We start from the raw sequence: 25,336 nt of genomic DNA, 5'->3' as shown, positions 1-25,336 counted from the left end.
CACCACAACGCGGAGCTATCACAAACAAAACTGTGGAGAGTATCGGAACAGTGTGCAAACAAAAAATTTGTGAAATAGAAAAGAGAGAAACAAAAGGTGTGAAATTGCACCAGTAAGAAAGTGCCAAGCACGAAGGTACAAAAAGCAATAGTGGTGAAAGCCATAGCAGCGAAAGAGCAGAGCACCGCTCTGAGGAACACCCTCGCCAGCCAAGGCGACAGCCTCCCAGGAGGCAGAAAGCATGTTGACAAAACGCCATAGCAGGAGAGAGAGAGAGTGCAAGCAAAGTCCACAACAGTGAAGGGCAACAAGCCCGGAACAGAAGAATAATAGCAATCCACCCCTAGACGACACCATCAAGGAGGGCCGTATCCCCTGAAAGGAGACAAAAAGGCCGAGGTACAGGTAAAACAACCCCCAACGTAGTGGACAGCAAGGGAATCGGAAACCCTACGCAAGCAAAACGGAGAAGAGTAAAAGAACGACCCTACACCGGAGAAAAAACCAGGGTGGAGGGATGCAGAAGTACACATGAACCAACCAACCATGTATCATAAAGGAAGGGGTGGAACATTCAAGCAGAACAAAGTATCCTGCCCGGGAGGTGGCGAGGCGGACACCCACTGAAGACAAGCCACACGGAGGGAGGTGAGTGCTGAAAACCAACTGAAGGTTCTCGCAGAACGGGGAGGAAGGGTGGGCCGTGAAGGAATCTGTGGCTAGAATCGTCTCTACCAGATACATCGTTACCGAAGGTAAGTAACTTGTACATCTGAGAGACTACTATCCGCAGATTCCTTAACGTAGAATAGATACCCTAGCCATACCCAGAGGGGAGGAGGGCCTGCGAGAGAACCTCCCCAGTAGAAGGAAACACAGGGCCCCAGCAGGGGACGTGTCACGGGGACAAGGGCGACCCAGCCCCTACCAAGCAGAAGTAAGCAAGAACACGTTGAAGGGAAGACTAGGAGACCCCAAGCCCATTCAAGGTACAACGTCCACAAACGCTCGTAGGGACAGACAGCCGCAGAGGAGCACCCAAGAGGAAAGAATGACCTCAACTCCAGGGAGAAGATGCAGAACCGGAGGCAGAGCCTGTCACAGGGAAAAACACAGTGACTGAGGACAGTGGAACAGGCATCAGCCGCAAGGAAACAGGCAAGGCAGGAACGGCTCTGCAGCCAAGGAACGCAGGCATAGGAAGAAAGGCGCAGGTGCACAAAACCCCAGCAGAACAAGAGGCAGGGGCACAAGGTAGCACAACAAGGGCAACGGCAGTGGGCCAGCACAAGCAGGCCTGCACAGCCGGCAGCGGACAGCACCATAGAGCAGCGCACCCAGAACAAGCCAGGCGCAAGCAGAGGGCAGCGGCCAAGAAAATGCAGAACAAGCCCCAAAGGAGGATCGTGCAATAGACACACACCGACCCACGAAGAGAAATGGAACCAGCCATAAGAGAAAAAGGGGAAGACACGGAGGACGGACCAAGCCGCCAACCAGAACACAGGAAAGCCAGGAGAAACCCAGCCCCCCTGGAACACCAGACAGAGGACCAGGCCGAAACGCCGGACAGGAAGGCGAAAAAGCCACAACACGACACCATAGGCAGCATGGCAAAATGTCAAGCGAGGTAGTGAACACAGAGACTGACAGAACCCAGAGCAGCGCAAGCTGCGCCCGGATAAGACACAAGAGACCGCACCAGCGGAATACAGTGAAGCCAAGAAAAGTAGGGAACACGAAAAAGGGGCAACCATACCTCCCCAGCGCAGGACAGAGCTATGCAATAGTTACAAGTACCCCACATAGGGTATGATACGTCCCACTAAAACATGGGAACACCTCTTAGGGAAAACCCGCAGCAGAGGACCAGAACATAAGGTTAGGGTATGATACGTCTCAAGAAAACATGGGAACACTTCTTAGGGAAAAATCCTGCAGCAGAGGACAGAACTTAAAGGACCTGCAGATAGAACCACAGACGGCTTGCCAATCAGCCAATCAAAATACACACAGAAGGCCCAACCTGAGGACACAGATGGGTGGACCACAACCAAAAAAACACAAAATCCGAAGGGGCTGTACCAGCAGCCAACAGCACAAAAGGGATCAACCTAAGGACCCGAAGGCACGCCAACCAACCAGAACAGAGACGGTCAAATCAAACAAAGCCGCCCATAAGCAGCAGAGGACCCACAAGCCGAGGAGGAGGAGGCGGCGGCGGAGGGAGCCCCGCAAGGAGCCGCATGGGTGTTAAACAAGAGCACCCCATCAAAGGGCAGGTCAACGAGACGCTCACTCACATTATCAGGAAAAACGCTATCCCTCCGCCAAGCATGGTGACGGAGAGCCACTGAACAGGCCATTGTGTGGCCAAGAGCATCAGAAACATCCAGGGCCGAACGAAGAATGAACGCGGATAGCTCCCGGCCATCTGGCACATGGCGTCGCAGTTCGGCGGAGACATCGTCTGGAGAGGCAGAAGACAGAAGGGACTCCACGGAATCCCACAAGCCGGAAGTAGCCCTGGCCAACACACAAAGCATGTTGAGCGCACGCAAAGCAGCACTAGAGGAAGCGAAGAGATTCCGCCCCCATGAATCTAACCACCGGGCCTCCCGTGACGGAGCAAACACCACCAAAGGCAGGGAACGTAAAGCAGACTGCAGAAGAGGGCCCTGGGTAGAAGGGTGGAAAGAAAGGCAGACTGGGACGGCGAAGAGCCCTCCCTGGAAGACTGCGGGGAAAAAGCCACGACACGGCGTCCCGTCTCCGGGAAAGAAGAAACAAAAAGTTGACGAAGCTCCGGAGAGGAGGGGGCCTCCCGAGAAGAGTAGATGACCCGATGCCAGCCCGACGCCGTGGAGTCCGCCACAGGGGTCGGCGTGACGCCGAGCGGCGCTGGAGGGGATGCTAAGACAACCTCCTCCACCACTTGCGCCCCAGGAGAATGGGGCAGGGCTGGCTCCGGTGCAGCGAAAGAGCGGCACCAAAAAGCCGCCGACTTCACCGCCGACGAAGCAGCCGCCTGCGTGGAGAGATGAGAGGGACCCGCGGCGCCGCCAGGGCAGACAGCCGTTGGCGCCTGAACGGCGTCAGCTCGGCTTCAGGCAATGCCGCCGCCTGCCCAGAAGACCGAGGGGAACTCTGGGACGAGCACCGAGTCCCGGCGACCTCCTGCGATACCACAGGGACCCCCTCTGGAGTTTGTGGTGAGGCAGAGGCGCCGTGGGCTGAAGAGGGGAACCCCGTAGGGCTGCACCCCGATGACACCACACCTCCAACAACTGAAGCCGAACCTGCCGGCGACGCGGCGGAAGGCCCCGCACGTGGCAGGGGATCCACAGACGTCCCAGGAGGAGGAGGAGGGGCCAAGGAAGCCTGCAGAGCCGCAGCCTAGACCTCCATTTGGGCCCTGGTCGCCCCGGCGCCGGGAAACGGTGGGTAGGGTGGCGTCAACTGAGGCCGCATGCCCCGCATAGAACCCGCGCTCTCCGCAGAGCGTGGACCAGGCCTCTGGGACAAGCCGTAAGACTTACCGACAGGCGAGCAACGCCCTAGGGGCCTCGGGGACAGGCGATGTCAGAAGCGAGAGCGGCGATTCTTGGACCCATCCGCGGGGGACGGACGCAGAGATGACACCGATCTGGACAACCGGGCTGAAAGGAGCTTCATCTGGCTCTCCCGTCGGGACTTACGCTTCAGATGCTGGCAAGCATCGCAGTCCGTGGAATCATGGTGCTCGCCCAAACACCACATACAAATAGGATGATGGTCCGTCACCGACATCTGACGCGCGCAAGACGAACACGCCTTAAAGTCCAAAGGCATTCATACACTGTCCTACAACGCAAAGCGTGAAAAAGAAGGCCTGAAAACAGGCAGGGACACGATCCGGATCCGCGTTGCACGCCGAAAAGAAGGAAACTGATGTCAGCGCGGTGGGGTGGGGTTTATATGACCTCGCTGACGCCACGCCCGCGGACGTCAGGGCGGAGTCACGTGGTACCGCCCCCCGGCGCGCAGAGATGCTGGGGCAAAGAAAGTTTTCCGGGTCCAGTCTCACGCCTGGGGATAATTCTACATTAAGGAATTTGCGGCTAGTAGTATCTATCAGATCAGGGTCCCTAAGGGCTGCAACATGCTACTCTAAGGGACCCACACACAAACTGCATGCAGACTGTCATTGCAGGCTGCGTGAAATGGTGCAAACCATTTTGAAAAAACGACATGGTACACTCCCAGGGTGCCATGCCCATGCACACTGCATATACTATATGCAAGTCTCCGCACCGCTACAGCAAGCCTTAGAGCCCTAAGGCAGGGTGCATTTTATTATATGTAAGGCCATATCGACATGATCAGATATGCCCCTGTGATGTCTGGTTCCATTGCCACAACATTGTAAGTGTTCAGGGTGCCATCTTAAGTATATGTACTGGTCATTACGAGTTACACAGCTACATGATGGATTCAGTGAATGCCGAAGCCAGTATCCGATTTCCCTCAACATGCATTGTAGGAGAGTAGGGTCTGCAATCCTATGATCACCCAGATTTTTTGCTTTTGCTTCATTGGTTTACGACTTTCCCCGGCTGCGGGCCTGCCAATCAGACCCACAGCCTAGCTGTTCTCTCTCGAAATTAACACACATGTACATTAGGTGCATCCACTAATTGGAACTGGGCCGCCTTATCAGTCCCTGTATCAGCATACCACAGGTATCCAGGGCATCGGTGTACCCAGGGCCTACCAGGGGCTGCAGCATGTATTATGCCACCCCTGGATGGCCGCCCAAATCTGACACAACTGGCTGCACGACAGCTAGGGCAAGGTGGTGTAATCACCCGTTGCTGTAGGTGTAGTATTCCTATACCTAACCCTAAAATGGACGCATGGATTCCTGTCAGTCACTCCTATATCAGGCCTTATCAATCCTGAAGGCAGAGTGCTGGGAATCATGTGAGATGGTGCTCTGGCGCGAGCTGAGCCCGTCGACGGCTTGCGGAACCAAATCCTAATAGCCGTTCCATGGTGACGCAGGCCAACTACCTTAAAGTGCATTATAATCCTCGCGGTTATTTGCTAACTTTGGCATCGCATCACCCAAACATGTCGAGTAAGGTGTCATACGAATTGGAATACGAACCCCTCGCCAGTTCTGGCGACGGGGTTAGCATTCCACCCTTCTAGAGGGACACGACATGGAAGTAACCTTGAACCCCGGTTAAAGTTGACTCAAGCCTCAGCATCACAAAATGGATGCTGCCACCAGACACAAGTCTGACCTCCTGCTGCTGGGAGACCTTCCAGCGAGGGGAGCTTGGACAAAGGGTTTCCTGTCGAGGGCGGTGTTAGCACCATCCCAGACAGGGTTTGTGTATCCCAGGTAGGCAGGGCTGAAAGGAAGGTGATTGCAAGTGGCACCCCGGTGCTCACTGTGCATAGCCCGGCTCAAACCAGTTTCGGGGGCACACCAGCCCCTGAGCTGGGGCGAAGCCGGACAAAGGATAGGGGTGTAACCACCCCCCTCCTGGTCCCACCCATAGGTAGGACCTAGTCACGGGCCAGCCCCTTTTTCCTAGAATAAAGGTGGGAGCGGGTCCCCTTCCCAAATTGGATAATTCTGAATCTTGAACTACTTTCCACGAAAGGAACTCTTGACTATTTCTGAAGACTCTCCCTTGTGGCTAAGGAGTAGCCACCCTGCACCAGCAAGCACCACCTAAGCGCTTGCGGTTTGCTGTACGTCTCTCTCACGAATCAAGACTGCCCAGCTCGACGAGACCCGGGTTCCCTGCCATCTCTGACCTCTACCTACATCGTCAGCCCAGCTGAGATTCGTAGGTGTGACGAGACCTGCGGGACCGGCCATCTTCAGAACCTGCACGACGCTTATCTAGCACGCCCACCGAGGGACCCTCGAGTGAGTGCACCTAGGGTTTGAGAAGCCCTAACCCTGAGCGGCTCCAGCACCGAAGTCTGCCTCCCCAGCATCCACGAGATCTGCGTGGGGGCCCTTCTGCTCCTTGTTGCTCACCGCGTTGTCCGGCCACTCGCCGACCGGCTTGTGGCCCTCTTCACGACGCACCACGACAGACTTTCATCACTGGTCTGGTTGCTCCAGACTGGCTCTTGCTCCCCTTCAACAGAGGAGTACCTCGGACCCTCCTGGTCCACTCCCGACGCCATCTTGACTCCACCGCGTGGGTTTGCCACTGCCAAGACCTGCTGCCCCATTCCTGGGCCCAGCATCATCGACAGCAGACACCTTCGTGGGACAGCTCGCCCTCCATCCTGGTCGCCGCCGCGCCTCCTGGTCCGAGGAACAGCCGAGTCAAACGTCATCCACTCACCTGGTCGAGGTGACTTCAGCCGGTACCTTCCTGGTACCCACACGATCGCTGGCTAGCGGTTGAGAACTGAGTCCCCTCTGCTTTCAGGTTTTCTTCATCACCGATCCAGGCTTGGATCTCTCTGAACATCAACACTGGTCGCCTGCCAGCAACTTCTTCTTTCAGGCTCCTGAGACTACAACGAGGACTCCCGACATCTTGCTGAACCCCACGCAGCTGCAGCCTCTGGGCTAGGTAACTCGAGCATCTCGGTGCTCCATCGTAGGTTCACTCTACAAGTGTCCAGTTCCTTTTTCGTTTAGTCCCACTGATCGGATTCCTCCGGAATCAGTAACTTTCAAACTATCTAACCTTTCCCATTCCACTTGCAGTGTAAATGGTTTCGTGCCCTTGTGTAAATTGTGCAACCAGAAGTATTTTCATAAGAGTTTTGTAGTGCGCTTAGCTCCCTGACTCATAAAGAGCCAGGGTAGTCTTGTTATAAATAAATATCCTTTATTTTCATAACAACTTGTGTGGTGTCCTTTCACTTGGTGTTCAAGGGGTATATGTGATGGTAAACAGCTGGCTTAACACGCCCTCTAGAGTTTAGCCTGAAGACTGCTCTTGTCCACGCTACTAGGATAGCTGGTCTATAAGGTTGACTTACAACCAATCATCAATAAGGGTCGTTTGGAATGATACACAGTGATCACTAGAATAGTGAGCACTACATATCAGGCCAACTTCTCACATGCATCCTGGGGGCATCTTAGAGGTGCACCCTGAATCCTCGCAGTCTTTTGGTGAGCTTGCTGACTGGTATTGTCCAGCCTGCAACCACAGACTATTTCAGACCCCCGCAGGTGAGAGGCCGTGCTCTTTGAGGTCAGAAACAATGCCTGCTCCGGAGGAAGGGGTTCACACCTCCTCCAGCAGGAAGGCTAGTTTTTTAGCATATCAAGGGCAGAGGCTTCAAAGACTCTACCGCCTTTGATATGTGACCACGGCTTCCCCAGACCTGGGCGATGCACCAGGATAGCACTCTCAGGCTAGTCACATCCCTAAGGTCAGCCACCTGAAGTGAACAATGAAAGAAGGGTTCCATAATCTTGCTATAGTGGAACTAGGAACTCCGAGTCAGGTTTATGCCCACTTGTAGGAAGCTGGCTCTGTATATACTATACCAAAAATAAGGTATAGTGTGCACAGATTCCAGGGAGTCCCCAGAGGTATAGCAGAGGTAAATTAGTCAAGTACTAACCGCTCTTTGTCGTAGTTTAGGCGAGCAGTTAGGCCTGTCAGGAGGGTGCGTTAGGCATTTATTGCATTCACTCAATCAAGACTGATGGCACACGGGGTGTGGCTGCGACCGCAAACCAGATGGCTGCACTTTCCTAAGGCTCCGGCAACAGTGGTCCAAAACGGACTCCAACGGCGGCAGAAACCGCCCACAACGTGCGGTATGTGACATGCATCGGTGGTGGAGACTTCGGTGAGTCTGGGATTCTGGGCTGTGGTCAGCTGGGGGCCTGGGTGACGTGGATGAGGTGGAGGGTTAGTGCGCGGAAGACACTGCCTCAGAAGTCCTGTGGCACAGGGGTCGCGGTTGAGCCTCAGGTCCGGAGCAAACGGTCCAGTCAGCACCCTGACCAGTGGGTCCATCACGATTATAAACGGGATAGGGGACAGCAGGCACCCCTGCCTGGTGCCTCGTAGTACAGGGAACTCATCTGTAAGGGTGCCAATCACTCTGAGGCAGGTTGTTGGATTAGTATACGAGAGCATAATCAGCGCAAGAAACAGACTGGGTATTCCCTGTTCTATAAGGACCGCTCTGAGGAATATCCATTTGAGCTAATCAAATACTTTCTCAGCATCCAACAAGGCTACAGACGCTGGCGTGTCTGGGGCAACTTTATTGAGCACTGCAAATACGGAGCGCAGATTGAGAGAGGTTGAGCGGTGAGGAACAAAGCTGGACTGGGAGGGCGAGATGGCTTGTTATATTAACAGGGCCAACCTGGTGGCGAGCACCTTAATAAAATATTAGCTATCTAAATTTAGCAGGGATAAGGGCTGGTAGGAAGCACATCGGCTGGGTTCTTTACCTGGTTTTAACAATATGATCTGGACTGCCCCCCGGAGTGTTGGTGGCGATTCCCCAGTGATTAGGGATTTGCTGTATAGGGTTAAGTGTTGTGGGGCCAGCTGCTGCTTATATGCTTTATACAAGGCTCCCGTCAGGCCATCTAGGCTCAGTGCCTTAGAGCCATCCAGTGCAGTGATTGCCTGTGTCACCTCCTCCAATGCTAGAGACTCGCTAAGAAATTCTCGCTGGCCATCTGATAGACATACCATTGCTATGTCTTCAAGGTATGTTGCAACCTCAGTAGAGGTCACCACTCCACGGGCGGTAAATAGTTACCGGTAGTGTCTCTGGAATCCCCGTAGAATATTTTCGGCACCTGTGATGATGTCCTCTGAATCAGAGCATAAGTTAGCAATATAAGTTTGTTAGTTGTTTTGGTGAAGCATGCGAGCCAGGGTGCATCACAGACACTCCCCCTTGCCGTAGCGGCGTGCAGTGGCATGTTTTCACAGGTAAGCAATCTCGGTCTGCTAGATCTCGGAATTCAGCTAATAATTTCAAACACGGATGCATCCGGTCCGATCCCCTCTCTGCAGCCTCCCACTCCAGATCCCCCAAGGTGTCTTCAATGAGTTTCAATAGGGAGCGTTTGTCGCGGAGTATACCCGCATGCTTTAAGATGCATAACCTATGAATATATGCCTAAATGCCTCCCATAAGGTGGCCTGGGTTGCCACTGTGCCCTTGTTTAGCGTGAAGTATTCAGTGATCGAGGTTAGCAGCACAGAACGGATTGCGGGGTCCTGTAGGGCCTCACCTCGGAACCTCCAGCTGAACGCTGCTGGGTATGAATACGTTATTGCCAGTTGAAGCATAACTGGACTGTGATCAGATAGTGTCTGGGGCAGGACTGATTTCAGAGATCCACTGGTGGACGTCTGCCGTCAGAAACCAGTAGTCCAACCTGGTCCAGCTCGAGTGTGGGGAGGAGTAAAACGTGAACCCAGGGGCATGAGGGTGGTGGGTGTACCAAGCATTCAGCAAAGAGTATGTGTTGGTAATTTGTCAAAAGGCTGCCCTGGCCCGGGGTTTGTCAGTGGGTTGCAGGCTGGTTGTGTAAGCATGGAGGATGTGCGGCATGTTGAGGTTACCCCTCCGCCCCCCATTTTCAGATAGATGCCTAGACGGTTTAGAGGCAGCCTATGTAAATCACAGAAAAAATTAGAGTTGTCTAAATTGGGTGCATAAATATTTACCAACAGTATATTTTTGTCAGCTAACGTGCCCTGCAGGAGCGGACACCTGCCGTTCAGGTCCGAGTATTGGGAATGCAGGAGGAATAGGACACTTCTGTATCAATATACAGGTCCCCCAGGTGTTTGAGCTATAGCATGAGAAATACCTATGAGAGCCCCATTGTTTGGCGAAGACTGGGTCATTGTGAGGTGAGAGATGAGTCTATTGTAGAGATGCTATCTTAATGTCATGTCTGTTTAAATAGGAGTGTATTTGCTTTCACTTACGTGGGTTAATACCATGGACATTCCACGATATGATGTAAAGCTCTACTTTTCTGGTCATCTTTCGGGGTGTCCACATCTAAGAGTGGTGGTGCGTATGCTGTATGTGTAACCGCTGTGCGCAGTTGGAGGCATGAGTAGCAGGAAACAATCAAAGCAACTTATTTCCTAACTAACATTAACAGTTCCCAAGAAACCCCAACCCCCTCCCACATCAGATTACACTTCATTCAGCGATTCCCATGTGAAACAAAACAATGTAACAAAAAAAAAAAAAAAAGAAGATCCCAATATAGAATCATTGCCGTTCACTATGGGGTCGTGTCAGCAACTCGATCCTCGGCGGCCCGACCGGAGTTAGCTGATAATACAGTAATGTGAATCAAGCTATTGAATGAGGACATTGTCATCTGGGAGTGAGTTTCCCGGCGGATATGGCAAATGCTACTTACCAGTATGCATCTGTTCTTGGCATGTAGAGCTGCAGATCTACACACTGTGCAAAGATCGCCATCTGGTGTTGGGCCCGGATGTTTGCAGTTGTTTTTCCTCTTGGAAAGTCTTTGGAAGTCACGAGGTATGTGACTCCTCCCTTGGGTCGTATTGCGCATGGGCTTCGGCTCCATCCTCCGATTGTTTTTCGCCAGCAAGGAAATGATGGAACGTAGTAGTAAACAGTGAAGATGCCCATGTGTGTTGTATCTAAATAAGATAAACTGGAACAAGGTAGCCGAGGAGGCATCATTCCTATGAGTTGCATGAACACTCGAGCTGGAAGAGAGTGTTCCGGCTGAAATTTGGCGCGTAGAGCTTGAATGCTTGCCATCCTGGCAGGAGTGGGGTAGGCTAGAGCTTTTGAGGTGTCTATAGTGGCACCTAGGTATTGTTTTATGTGGGACGGTTGCAGATGGGACTTTGTGTGGTTTACTGTGAAGCCCAGTTTGTGAAGTAGCTGGATAGTGGCGTGAGTGTGTTGTACACACGGGTTGTACGAGCTGGCTTTTATTAGCCAGTCGTCTAGGTATGGGAAGACGTGGATGTGTTGTCTTCGCAGCTGTGCTGCCACAACCGCTAGGCACTTGGTAAACACTCGCGGTGCTGTGGTGACTCCGAATGGGAGTACTTTGAATTGGTAGTGTTGACCGTCCACTACAAACCTGAGAAACTTTCTGTGAGCTTTGTGAACGGGAATGTGGAAATAGGCGTACTTGAGGTCTAGGGTGGCAAGGAAGTCGTTTTGGGAGAGCAGGGGAAGTATCTGCTGGAGTGTGACTATGTGGAAATGGTCTGAGTGTATATAGTGATTGAGGGGTCTGAGGTCGAGGATGGGCCTTAAGAGTGTCGTCCCTTTTTGGTATGAGAAAATATAGGGAGTAAACTCCTATATTTTGTTGGTGGACAGGAACTAGCTCTATCGCACTCTTTTGCAGGAGGGAGATTACCTTCTGCTTTAGAAGTGACAAATGTTCCTGTGACATTGGGCGTTGTTTGGGTGGCATGTTTGGGGGGATACATTTTAGTTCGAGGCAGTAGCCTGCCCATATTATTTGGGTTACCCATTTGTCTGAGGTGATAGTAGTCCAGACAGGAAGGACATTTTGGAGTCTGCCCCCGACCGGAGTGGGATGGTCTGGGGGGAGCGGAGGGAAGTCATTGAGTAGGGGTGGAGGCAGAGCGGGAGGCGTTTGTCTTGCCTCTGCCTTTATTATTGATGCCCCTGTAGCTGCCTCTTTGGTAACCCCTTGTAAAGGTGGACTGGGTAGGGGCTTTATAGGAAGTAGAAACAGTGTCCGAGGAATAGCCTCTAGAGGTGCTTCGAAAGTAAGAGCTGCGAAAGGAACGCCTGGGCGAGTGCGATTGTAAGGCTCCCATGGACTTCGCTGTATCTGTGTCTTTTTTAATTTTTTCTAGGGCCTCATCAACTTTTGGGCCGAACAGATTATCCTGGTCAAAAGGGGAGTTCAGGATGGAAGCTTGCACCTCTGGTTTGAAACCTGAAATTCGCAGCCAGGCATGGCGACGGAGGAGGACGCTGGTGTTAATTGCCCTAGAGGCGGTGTCAGCTGCATCTAGGGCACAGCGAATGGAGGTATTGGTGATAGTTTTACCCTCTTGGATTAACTCATTGGCTCTAGTTTTAGATTTGTCAGGGAGGTGTTGCATGACGGCTTCTAGTTCATCATAATGTGCCCTATTGTATCATGCCAAAAGCGCTTGTGTGTTTGCGATGCGCCATACGTTGGGCCTGGGATGCAGTGCGCTTGCCGGATGCGTCCAAGAGTTTGGACTCCTTATCAGGTGGTGGTGCCTCGCCTGATGCTTGGGAGTTTGCACGCTTTCTTGCAGTAGACTCTACTAGGGAATCTAGTGGTGCTGGCCCTCTGATGTCAGTTGCCCTGTTCCGATACCTTGTCGTGAACAAGGAGATACAAAAGTACCAATAGTCCCCAGATATTTGTCCTGAAGAGACCCCATATCCAGAGTGGGTTGAAACGTCGTCGACACCAACCAAGGGAGAGCAAAAAAGATTTGTCATATTGTCATATGCATCTCATTTTTTTTTTTTTTTTTTTAAAACCTTTATTGTGCACATTTATGCCATCTTACAACGCACATTCCCCGTCCATATGGCAAAGCAGTCAAATAAAGTGTACATTTCCAGAGATAAGAACACAGCCATTTAGCCGGCAACCCGGAGGTCCGGCGGCATTATTCAGGATGACATGCGCGCGGAAGGGGAGGTGTGTGCGTTGTGAAGGGAGCAGGCGCGGAATGTTACGTATGTGCTTTTTAGTTTTAGAGGTGTCTCGGGTGCAGGTTATCAACGGTAGAGGATGGCGCTGTGATCTAGCCCACTCCACAGCTATGCCGGCTGCCACCCAGGCCCCAAGTCAGTGACCCAGCGGACGTCACCATGTCCCCAGAATGTAGAGGCCTCCGGGTGGACAAACGCCAGCAACGCGCTCAGAGTGCGGGCCGCAGCGCGGCAAGGATAACCCAGTATAGCTCACAACTACACATATGGCAGCGCATAGAGTTGGCGAGCCTGGTATGCAGCATCATAGTCCTTATCTATCCCGTGTATGCATAGCAAGAGTATGTGCTAGGGTTAAGGTCATAAACTCAAACAGGGCTGAGGGGGAGTGAAGAGGGAGGGGGGGTGGAGATCGGTCTGCGGCAGAGCAGGAGGGTCATTGGCTGTCAGGTTGGGCTCGGCAGGACCGCGCGATATGCGTGGGGGGTCGCAAGTCAGGAGAGGGGAACAAAAGAGACAGGGGGCCTTCAGGGCAACATATCTCAGGGATTCAGGTTATCCCCCTATCCCGGCAAGCCCCCTGGAATGTCCCAAGGAGAGTGTCCCAGAGGTGTGCGATGGGGAACTTCCGGAGCCCTGCCGTTTCCTCGCGAAGGAGCACCGCGCTCTCCGCTTGCGCCCAATTAACAAAGGAGGCTTTCCAGTGGCGTACTTGCGGGGAAACTGCTGCTTTCCAGTGCTTGGTAATCATGCGTTTGGCCGTGATAAGACCCATGTCCCAAAAGCGTGCCTGCACCTTATTGTCTTTTGTGCGCCTGTAGAGTCCTAGAATGCAAGTTTCCCATGTGTGCGGGAGCCGCCCATCTGCACCGTGCGCGAGCAGTGACAGCACCGCGCCCCAGTAGGCCTGTATCTCCGGGCAGTGCCATAGCATGTGTAAAAGGTCCGCTCCCGGCAAGGAGCAGCGCGGGCAGGTTGCGTCTGTCCTCGCGAAATATCTGTTAATTTTATCAGGGGTGAGGTATGCGCGCTGCAGAATGTAGTACTGTATAAGCTTAAAGCGGGGGTTGCGTGGGATGTTTGTTGGGCCGGCCAGTATCATCACCCATTCCTTGTCCGTCCAGTCTCTTCCCCTGTCCGCCGCCCAGCGCTCCCTTAATGCTATTGTGGATGGCTGCGAGAGCGTCTGTAGCGCCTGCGCCAGCCAGTGTACGATGTGCGCGCCATGGCCCATAACGTGCAGGTATTGCATAAAGGTGTGTGTCGGAGGCTCATCTGTCATGTCACCCCAGGAAGCCGTGAGTGTGCGCAGAATGGAAGCATGTAGGAGGAACTGCCCCGCCGGGAGGGTCGAGTCTTCAGACAGGTTGGCGAACGTGAGCAGTGCGCCATCAGCATATAGATCGCTCAGCGTGTCCACCCCCGCTTGGTCCCAGCCAGCTAAGCGAGTCTCCGTGAGCTGCCCCATCGGGCTGGGCATGCCCAAAAGTGGTATGCTAGGGGCATAAGGTTTCGTAGCGCGCGTGAGACGAAGGCTCCTCAGAAAGCATCTGCGCGCCACTGCCAGGTGGATCTGGGAGGGGCAGGGTGCGCGGGTTATCGGATGGAACAGCGCATTAACGCGCGTTTGTGTCCATGTAGCCATATGTGTGGCCGTGTCTTCGAGGTGTTTGCCGCTCAGTCATCCCGCCACCCATTGCATCTGCGCTGCGAGGTAGTACAGCTCCAGATTAGGAACCGCCAGACCCCCCGAGTCTGTGGGCATATATAATTTAGTCAGCGCCACTCGTGGCCGTCCCTTGTTCCAGATGAGCGAACGGAGCAGTGCCTCTAGGTCTCGAAAGAGCCTGACGGGCACATACAGAGGCATGTTCGCGAAGTAGTAGAGGAGGCGAGGTAGCACAATCATTTTGGCTAGCGCCACACGGCTGGGCACGTTCAGGGGTAGGGTATTCCAAAAGCTAATTTGCGATTGTCATATGCATCTAATTGTTGTTTTTAAGACCTTCTAAATATTATGTTCACCTTGTAGGCTATGATCACTTCACTGGGTTTAATTCTTCACTCTTTTCACTTTTTACACCTGTGTCTGAAAAAATATAAATTGCTTGTGATATAATTGTGATTTATGGAATAAATTACATTTACTTCGGCTGAAGTAAATAAGCTCTCCAGGCTACCTAAGTAGTTGCATTTATTGTATTTTCCTTTGGCAAAGTGAAATAATCCTTGGTATACTTTCTTCTTGTTTTTTGATTCAATCGGTTGTGAGTACAACTTTTTCTCCCTAGTGATAAATGTACTAAATCAAATAAGTTCCTTGTGGACCTTTTCTTGTTTAATACAAATACCCAGTTCACAAGGACATATGGGTCGCTCTTGTTCCTTATAAATCAAGTTAACAAAGTTGACATATTTAGCTGCACTTTGTCACTTCACTAAACATGAATTAAGGCAGTCCTTACATTACCCATGGTTCTCGAAAGTAATGGGTAAAGGATCAAACTGTGTTATGTCTATCTGCATAAATCACACTCAGACCAATGAGTTATAGTGAAAATACTTACTTCAATTAAGTGAACAATGAAGTGCAATGGTTCTAGTTCTAAAAACAAATATAAACAACATGTTCTAACCCTATAACAAACCTATTGATATATGTTTACCTGCAGGTCATTTTGTGGATTCCAGTCAGAGTCAAAAATAATGCAAGTATCTGCTGCAGTCAAATTGATCCCCAGCCCTCCAGCTCTGGTACACAGAAGGAACACAAACCGATCGGAGTCAGGTTTACTAAAGCGATCTATAGCAGCCTGTCGCAGGTTTCCTCTGACTCTTCCATCAATTCTTTCGTACAGATACCTGCATGGTGTAGAAACAAAGATATTATGAAAAACTACATTATAATCTTACCCCTAACAGTGGGTCCTCTTACGGTTTTGTGTCATTCCCATTTATGAAGGTTTTCTTAGGGCAGCTATCTTAAATAAAAAGAGATAATCTGACATTTCTTAAAATTGCCTCTGAAATGAGGTGATCCAAAACTGACAAATAATATAAAAAAGAAATAATGGAAATATTTCAAATCACTTTACAATAGGATTAATTACTGTAAATTACTGTAAACATTGGTTTTCTCCAAAGCACCTTGCCTAGAATGGCATGCTATTTAGCATTATTTCAAGACATCAGGTTAGAATTCTGGAACATTTCATTAGCTCTGTATGTAGCCTCTCTCTGTTACTTATGGGATACATTTCGTACTGCCATACAAACATCACATAGGCTTTTAGACCCTCTGTTGAACACTTTAGCTAGAATCCTTCATTCAGCTCAGAAACAGGAAAAGTGTCAAACTGGAAAAGTAGGGAAGGTAAATCTACTGAATTGCGACTGTTAAAGAGAAGGTTAGATTTGTGTTACCAGAATGAACATGCTACAAAAATGGCCCTCTGGCATTATTTTAAGAAAGCAACTAAGAACAAGCAACTTACCTTTGGTAACAATGTATCTGGTAGAGACATTAGTTGTAAATTCCTTACCTGAGAATTTCCCCTAGGAGTCCATTTGGATCCGGAGATTTTTAATTAGCAGTACCACTGCGTGTCTGTAGGTGGCATTGGTCAGCTCCGCGTCCGTTGCCAGCGTCTTGGGTGCTTGGAATGGCGCAGCAGGACCTATATAGACGCCGCCAATGCGTGCTGTCAGTTCTTAACACTACTTTTGCTGCTAGAAGCACAGAGCCATGAAAGACACGGACCACTGGGCTCGTCCAAGCTAGGGCCCTGTAGAGAAGTCCCTATCCCAAGAAATCTGTTTGCACAGCAGGGAGGAAGGGTGGGGCGGTAAGCAAACTACAACTAATGTAGGTCTCTACCAGATACATCGGTACCAAAGGTAAGTAATTTGTTCCTCTGATAGAGACTATTAGTTGTTACCTTAGAATAGATACCCAGCAATACCATCCCCGGAGGATGGTCTGAGAACCAAGATCACACCAGAAGTCCTGGAAAGCAGAACAGGCAAAGTACCCGTCATTCGGACTTGGGTGTCCAGGCAGCAGTGTCTGGTAAACATGTGCATGGATGCCCATGTCGCTGCCTGACAGATATCAATGAGTGGGAGTTTGTGTCCTAACACAGTTGTTGCCACTGTAGCTCTAGTGGAGTGAGCATGCAACCCCACAGGAGGTTCCTTTTTAACCAATGCACAGCATATTTTAATGCAGAGGACAACCCATCGTGAGATGGTCCCTTTTTACACAGCCCGTCCTTTCTTGGTGCCCACATAACCAATGAAGAATTGATAAACTACCCGGAAGTCTTTGTTATGATCAAGATAAAAAGACAACGCACGTTTTCAGTCAAGACGGTGAAGTCTCAGTAGGAAAGTGCTCCTTTTTGCATGGTTGCCCCCCACTTTTTGCCAGACATCTGATGCAACTTGCCTTTATGTGCCCTGGGTTCCTGCCAATCAGGTTCCCAGAACCTGTGTTCTTTCCCAAACTGTACCTTTGTACCCACAATTGGCACATCTCTGGCCACAGGTTATCGCCTCCTAAAAGGTACCATGGCTAACAAGGGCACTATGCCCAGGAAAGGCCTATAAGGGCTGCAACACCTATTGTGCCACCCTTCCAGGCCCTGAACCTTAACACCCACACACTGCCATTGCAGGCTGCGTGTTTTAGTGCAGGGAAAAGAAGCGTTGACATGGCACACATTGCGGTATGCCATGCCTGCAACCCACTGTCTGGGGCCTAGGTAAGTCCCCCCTCTAGCAGAGTGCACCAGCCAACAGGTGATGGTACAGTGGCATGAGCCCTGTACCCATACAGTGCCTAAGTCCGTTCTTAAACATTGTTAAGTGCAGTAAAGCCATAACGAGTATATGGTCTAGAAGTTGGTAATTAGAAACTCCACAGCTCCATAATGGCTTTACTGAAACCCAGGAAATTTGGTAGCTAACTTTTCAGCACATTAAACCCACACTGATGCTAGTGTGATTTAACGTAAAATGCACTCAGAGGGCCACTTAGATATGCCCTCTGAAAAACGACCAGCTCTGGTGTGGTTTCTGAATGCCTATCCACAATTTGCCACCACCAGACCGGTTTCTGGACCCCAGAGTAGAGGGCCTCCGCTTTATGGGTCCAGAAATAAAGCCCATCCTGGGAAGAGGTCTCATGCCTCCTCCCCAAAGATGGGCTGAATCAAGGAAGGGGACGCTTCAAAGGCCTGCTACCTTCGTAAGCGGTCCCTGCCTTTTGATGCCACCAGCAACTGGCTCCCACCGGTTCCGACTCCCACTTTGGGTAGGAGAATCGGCAGGAAAACCAAGTTAGGAGGTGAGGAGTGCCCACCTTTGACAATCCCACCCCTCAGGTTGGGGAGGCGAGGTGAAGTACATATCTCAGTCCCCTCCATCTTGAAGATGAGGGAACCCAGCCAATAAGGGAGAGGCCCATGCCCCCCTCCCACTGGAAGGGGGTATAATAGGGGGTGTACCGACCTTAAGGAAGAAACGTATTGGTCCCAACCTGCACATCCCTTTAACACCCCTAAATTTAATATTTAAGGACAACCCTGAACCTTGCCTCCTCAGATTTGAGGAAGAAAGAAGGACCAAAGAGCCGTGCTGACCCACAAAGAAGAGGACACCAACTGCTTTGGCCCCAGCCTTACCGGCCTATCCCAACTCCAACCTACCTACAGCAGAAACCCTAACGAACAAGTTACTTACCTTTGGTTGCAATATATATCTTTAAGAGACATATATTAGTTCTAGATTCCTTACCTTAGAATTAGCCCCAGGTGTCAGACTGGTTCTGGAGAATTTTGTCCCAATAGTACCCCTGCGTGTCAGTAGGAGGCGTCGGTCAACTCCACGGTATTTACTTAGACGTCGCCCCTGCACGTTGACATCAGTTCTTTTACACGACATTGCACGCCAGAATCGCAGAGCCATGCAAGACACTGACCAATGGTGCACAAAACTAGGGCCCTGAAAGGAAGTACCTTACTCTAGAAGTCAGTTCGCAGAACGGGGAGGATGGGTGGGGCGGTAAGGAATCCATAACTAATATACCTATCTTACAGATATATTGTTACCGAAGGTAAGTAACTTGTTCATCTGAAAGACTATTAGTTATAGATTCTTTACCTTAGAATAGATACCCCAGTAATACCAACCCTGGAGGTGGGTCTGCGAACTAAGTTCACACCAGAAAGTCCTGGAGAACAGAACGGCCAAAGAAGCCGTCTCTCTGGATTGGACTATCCAGGCAGTAATGTTTAGTGAATGTGTGCAGAGATGCCCACATGGCTGCCTGGCAGATATCACCGAGGGGAACTCCACGCCCCAAAGGAGTAGTGGCTGCCTAGCCCAGGTTTTATGGGAGCGCAGTCCTACCGGAGGCTCCTTTTTCACCAAGGAGTAACAGATCTTAATGCAAAAGACGACCCATCGAGAGGGGGGCGCTAGAGGGCGCACAAGCAGTATGGCCGCACTCACGTGAGGCTCCTGCTGCCTGGAATGAAAATCCTGCATTTATCCTCCTGACCGGCTTGTCCTCCCGACGTAAAGCACCTCCGGTTGCTGCTTAGCCTGCCCTGCAGCTTTGGTGGAAGTCTGGCTGGGGAACATCGGACCGCTGCGGAGCTGAAGGCGGCGCAAGACTTGCCGCGCCTGGGACTGTGACGAGGCGGGGCGTCTGACCCGGCCCCTGCAGCTACGCGACACCGGGGCGCACCACGAGGCAGGTGGGCCCGGGCCGAGCCGCTGAAAAGACGCTCCTGGTGCGGCGGATGAGACGGACAGCTACGTGCTACGGAGGCAGGGGCGGCTTTCTGTGGTGGTCTGGGCCGGCTGCCCCCCCCCGCCCCCCCCCACTTGGGCGCGTGTGCTGCCTGCGGCAGTCGGAGGGACCTGAGGACAGAGGTGAGCGGCGGTGTCGTGGTGGGGTTCCTGCCCCCCCCACCCCCCCCCCCACCGCATGACACCCGAGGCCTGGGGGGCATCTGGACTCTGGGAGGCTGATGCGGTGCCTGCCCCCCCCCCCCCCCGCGCGTGGCTGGCTCGTGCAGCTGCTGAACGTATGGAGCCTGATTGCGGGGACGCCCATTGCTGATTTCGCCGGTCTGCTCTCTGGACGGCGGGGTGTTGGGTACGGCCCGGACCTGGACTATTGAATCCCCTTTCGCGGGCGGGCTGCGCTGGGTCCCCCCCCCCCCCCTCCTTGCTGGGAGCACTACGGTGAGCACTAAGGTGAGGTGTGGCGGCCTGGCTTTGGCAGTGGGACGCTGGTGCCTCCACGTCATTGGAGTGTGGATCTGGGAGCGAGGGCACATTTGGGGGCTGACTGCGCGGCATTCTGCTGCGATTCGCCGGTTCGCTGCTCCTGTGGAAGCCGTCCGCTCCCTGGGACTGTGCCCCTGCTCTGCCTCCTCTGCCGCGGTGTGGGGATGGCTGGACCCTGGTCTACTGGGCTGGAATGAGACCGTCTGTCCACGCTTCTAGGTGGGAGATACGCACTCCTACTCTTGCTTGATCATCTGTCCCCCTCCCCTGCAGGCGCTCCTGTCCCATTGGCGAGCATTGACTTCCAGGTCTTCTCCCTGCTGACCGAGCCCTCCGCTCCTATAGTGGCTTCAGCCGGCCTATGTAAGGTCCTTGGCCGTGTGTAGTTGTGCTGCACTGCATTGAGGTACTTGGTGTCTGGCGCTGCCTGCGTGGTCCGAGTTCTCCCCCTCCTCTTGGCTAACTGGTGTCCCTTACGTCCGTTCCACGATGGGGAAGCAGGACAGTCGGCAGCCTAAGCTTTCCTTTGATGCCCCTGCGGCTAAGAAGGGGCTACGGAGCGGGCCGGATACGGGGGACTCGTAGAGTCAGCCGGCGGCCGCCGCACAGTTGGGTTCTCCGCCACCAGACCTACAACAGCTGATGCAAGAGATGCGGCAGGGCTTCGCAACTATAGTGGACAAAGTGGATCGACTTTCCTCACGCATGGATGCTATCGTGCAGAAAATCGATGTGCACGAAGAGCGTATCACGGAGGCGGAGAGACGGATCTCTGATAATGATGACACTGTGGCCTCTCACACTTCGCAACTGTCGAGAATGGACAATGTCCTTAGAGTTATCGCGGCCAAGAACGAGGAGTTAGAGGCCCGCAGCCGGCGCAATAACATTCGAGTGGTAGGTGTGCCGGAGTCCACCAACACAGGTCGCATGGAGGAATATGTGGAGAAGATCCTCCTTGACTCCGTTGGCGCGGAAAAATTCTCTAAACAGTTTATTGTCGAGAGGGCACACCGCTCATTGGGGCCGCGACCTAAACCCGGCGCCCCGCCCCGGCCCATCATTGCACGGCTCCTCAACTATCGTGACCGCGACGCTGCGCTGCGGGCCGCACGCACCAACCAACAACTAACATGTGATGGTGTCAGCTTTACCGTTTACCCGGATTTCGCGCCTGTTGTCCAAGATCAGTGGCGTAAATTCCTCGACGTTAAGAAAAAACTCAGGGCCCTTCAAATTGACTATGCGTTGTTGTATCCAGCGAAGTTGAGAGTCACTCATCACGCTAAGCAACATTTCTTTCTGAACCCGCAACAAGTGGACGATTTTTTGAAAACGCTAAAGACTGCGCGGGCTGAGCATCGGGTGGTGGATAGAGACGAAAATGAGGATGAACATTGATTACTATTCTGCTGACGCTATCGCTGGGCCTCTGGGCGTGGTGGTGGTGTTGCTGTCGCCGTTCTTGTAGTCCACCGCGCGTGCCTGGCTGTGGGACGTCACCAAGACTGAATATGCGTATCCTGGTCGGGTGCAGGACAATGGCCGGTGATGTATTCCAGGCACCACTCTCCCGCCCCTTCCCTTGTCTGTGATGGGGAGAGGGGTGTGGGGGATGGCTGTGTGTGACCCCTGGATGACCCCCATAGGGTGTACCCCAATGACTTCACTGACTATGTTGCTCCCGTTGAGCTGTTGGGTTGCTATTCAGGGTGGGGGGTGGGAGGTGATTTCTGGCAAGTTGGGGCTGCTTCAGTGGGTTGGGGGTGGGGTGTGGGGTTCTGAGATGCCTCTGGTATCCTCCATTTCCTTTCGTGTCACTGTTATCTCGTTGCTCATGACTTACGTAGTGATATATCTGGGATGCCTGCTGGGGGTCCCTTTTTGCGGGATCCCATCGGGGGTTGGGGAGGGCTGCTCGTATTGTGGCTCAGGGTTGGGCCCTGGTGTAGTTCTTTTTAAGCTTGCTGATCTTGGTTGCCCGCGGGTGAGAGGGGCAGTGGATTTTCCCCGTTTTATGCAGGGGCCTGTGGTTGTCATGGGGATGTTTGATGGATGTGGTGAGGGGTTGCGCTGCCGGGGTGGGGGTGAGGCACTGACCTCTTCTGGATTCGAACTGGGGAATGGACACATTGGGCGCTTCGCCTCCGCCACGGGTGTGACCCCGTGCACTGGATTTGGGTGGTCGGGCCTGGGCATTGGGTATTTTTGGCTGTGTCAACTTCCCTTTTCCACAATTAACGTGGGTCTTGACGCTGCACTTTCAGATGGCATTGTGATTACAAATGTTCTGCGAGGCTTTTGGGGGGTGCTTGCGGGGAGGGGCGGGGGATAGCGTTATTTGTACATGTTGGTATAATGTTGAGCACAGCTGATGTCATGATGATACTATTTACAGCACTTCTATGGAGCGATACTGTGGGGTCGCGTGGGGGTTCCCCTACGGGGCATGCGATGCACAGGCTCACTGGGGATCTCAGAGGTCTTCGCCTTGATAGTGTAGTGGGGCTCAGACTGCACCACCTCTGCATTGTGGGGGCGTGGTGTGCGTCGCGCGCTGCCCTTTGGGGTGGCCCGTTTCTGGGCCCTTCGCTAGTGCACTGCCTGTTGTTCTTGACACACGCCTGGCTATGGGGGACACTGCATTAAACACGCTTACATGGAACGTTAGCGGCCTGGGGGACCCTAGAAAATGGAGACAAATTCTCTCATATCTGGACCGCCATGCTATACACATAGCCTTTCTCCAGGAGACACACTTTCAGGCGCGGTCAAATCCTACCTTTGCCGGCAGATGGGCTCAATACACTGCTTTTTCCTAATTTTCCTCATACTCTAGAGGAGTTGCAATACTGGTAAAGAGGGGGACCCCCTTCGTTATGGCTGGCAGTAAGAGCGACACCCAGGGCCGGTACTGCTTGATGTGGGGTAGACTTGGGCACCTGGCGGTTGCCCTGGTTTGTTGTTATGGCCCCAACATAGACGACCCGCAATTCTTCACGGACCTAGGTGCACTCATAATAGGTGTCGGGCCACAACATCTTATATGGGGGGGGTGATTTCAACACCACGCTCGATCCGCCAATGGATAGGTCCCACCCGGCCCCGCACCACTATACCAGGTCTCGCCGGGCGCTCTTAGAGATACTTGAGGAACACCGCCTGATTGACGCGTGGAGACACTTACACGCCGTAACACGGGAAGGTACACATTTTACGGCACATGCACGCTCCTGGGCAAGGTTGGATTATGTCTTGCTAGCCCCGCGTTTTCACGCGGCGCTCGCTCAGGCCCACCATCTCCCGAGGACTTTTTCTGATCACTCGCCGGTCCGCGTTACTTTGAGGGCGGCCGATCTGGGCCCCCCCCTGACTGCCTGGCGCCTGCAGCCCTCGATGCTGCTAGATGCTGTTTTTCAGGCGGAGCTGCGAGAAGAGTGCTTAGATTTCTTTCAGCGTAACAAAGATTCTGTGAGGGATGTCGAGACTATCTGGGATGCTTTTAAAGTGACCTTACGGGGCGTCTGCATAGCCAAGGGGGCAGGTGTGCTGAAGAGCATACTTGCGCGGCTATGCTCTCCGGAAACTGACCTTACGACGCTTGAGACGTCACTGGCTGAGGCGCCGGACGACGCCACCCTGGCGCGCATTCGCGACAAGGTCACCGAGTATACACACGAGGCCGCTCGGGAGTCGAAATTCAGAGGCAAACACTGGTGCGCCCGCCGGTATGGCGAAGGCGAGCGGCCCGGAAAAGCCCTGGCTGCAACGATGAGGTTGATACGTCCTGCGAATACTATCGTGGAGCTTGACGGTGGGGGCGGGCTGCTGTATAGGGACACCGCGCAAATTCTCAATGCGTTCGTGACGCACTATCAGGAATTGTATACGTCGTCTCGGGTGGGGGAGCTGCAACTGCATGACTACTTGGAGGATGTTTCCCTGGGATGGCTCAGCGATGCGCAAAGAGAATTTCTGAGCTCCCCCTTCGAATTGGACGAGGTACGGGAGGCTATCATGCACATGCGGTCGGGTAAGGCCGCCGGGCTCGACGGGATTCCGATCGAATTCTACAAGACCTACATTGATTTTATGGCGCCGGTCCTGAGGGAGGTGTATGAGGACTCTCTTGAGGTGGGGCATCTCCCCCCTTCGATGCGCATGGCTCTTATCACGTTGCTCCTTAAACCCGGGAAAGCGGCGGACAAATGTGACTCCTATCGCCCCCTTTCGTTGCTCAACTGCGACGTGAAGATCCTGGCTAAATTGATAGCTACCCGTATCAATTTACTTCTCCCCAATTTAATCTTACCTGACCAAGCTGGGTTTGTGCCCGGAAGGGCAACGTCCCACAACCTGCGCACGTTCTTTTCGATTCTAAACTCTGTGCACGATGACCAACCAATGGCTGCCGTTTTTCTCGATGCCACAAAGGCCTTCGACTCCCTGGAGTGGGATTATGTGTTGCAAGTGCTGGCACGCATGGGATTCCCAGGTATATTTATCTCCTGGATTAAGTTATTATACACCGCTCCTAGCGCCAAAGTATTGATCAATGGTCGTCTTTCGGCTGCGTTTCCCATTACCAGGGGCACCAGGCAGGGTTGCCCCCTGTCGCCCTTGCTTTTCGCTATAGCCATGGAACCCTTGGCCGCGAAGCTGCAGCAGCACCATAAAGAGAAAGCGCTGCGGTGTTTTCAGAGGCAGATATTAATATCTATGTATGCTGATGACATTACGCTGTATATTCGGGACCCCAGCGAGAATCTTAACCCGATTCTCCGGGAGTTTATCCGTTTTGGCGTGCTTTCCGGGGTGCAGATCAACTGGAGCAAATCCTGTTTGTTCCCCCTAACCTCCTCCACGGTTCGGTTTGGGATGGACTTCCCCCTCGCCTGGTGTGAGGGGGACTTTAAATACTTGGGCATCCGCGTTGAAAAGGACAGGGATGAGCTCCTGTGGGCCAATTATGGCACGGCACTGACCCGTATCTCGGACTGTGTGGCCCGCTGGATCACTCTGCCTCTGTCCATGGCTGGCAGAGCATCGCTGGTCAAAATGGTGATATTGCCGCAGTTGCTGTATCTCTTTCTAAACATTCCCTTCTACCCGGGCACCTCCTTTTTTCGTCAGCTCCGCGCGGAGCTCATTCGGCTAGTGTGGGGCGGTAAGTCGCCTCGGCTCAAATGGGAGATCCTTATTAGGCCATATAGTCAGGGCGGATTTGGCATCCCTGATTTTGAGCTGTACTATCGGGCAGCCCAAGCGCATTACGCCTATTTCTGGATAAGACAACCTAGATACATGCCCCAGCTGGCGGCCGAACATTGGCTGG

General features: G+C 52.7%; 1 protein-coding gene across 7 annotated transcripts in view; it reads right to left on the bottom strand.

Moving 5' to 3' along the window:
* Positions 1-25,336, bottom strand: part of CHD9 (chromodomain helicase DNA binding protein 9) — a 1,905,864-nt gene that overhangs the window by 989,335 nt on the left and 891,193 nt on the right. For all 7 annotated transcript variants that reach the window (XM_085637757.1, XM_085637759.1, XM_085637761.1 and 4 more), the window contains one exon: positions 15,369-15,564. In XM_085637757.1, the coding sequence (XP_085493883.1) occupies positions 15,369-15,564 (196 nt within the window). The remainder of the gene's footprint in view (positions 1-15,368; positions 15,565-25,336) is intronic.

This window comes from Triturus cristatus, chromosome 12 (assembly GCF_964204655.1).
Source record: "Triturus cristatus chromosome 12, aTriCri1.1, whole genome shotgun sequence".
Classification (NCBI taxonomy): Eukaryota; Metazoa; Chordata; class Amphibia; order Caudata; family Salamandridae; genus Triturus; species Triturus cristatus.
This window is presented reverse-complemented; position numbering and strand designations above follow the sequence as displayed.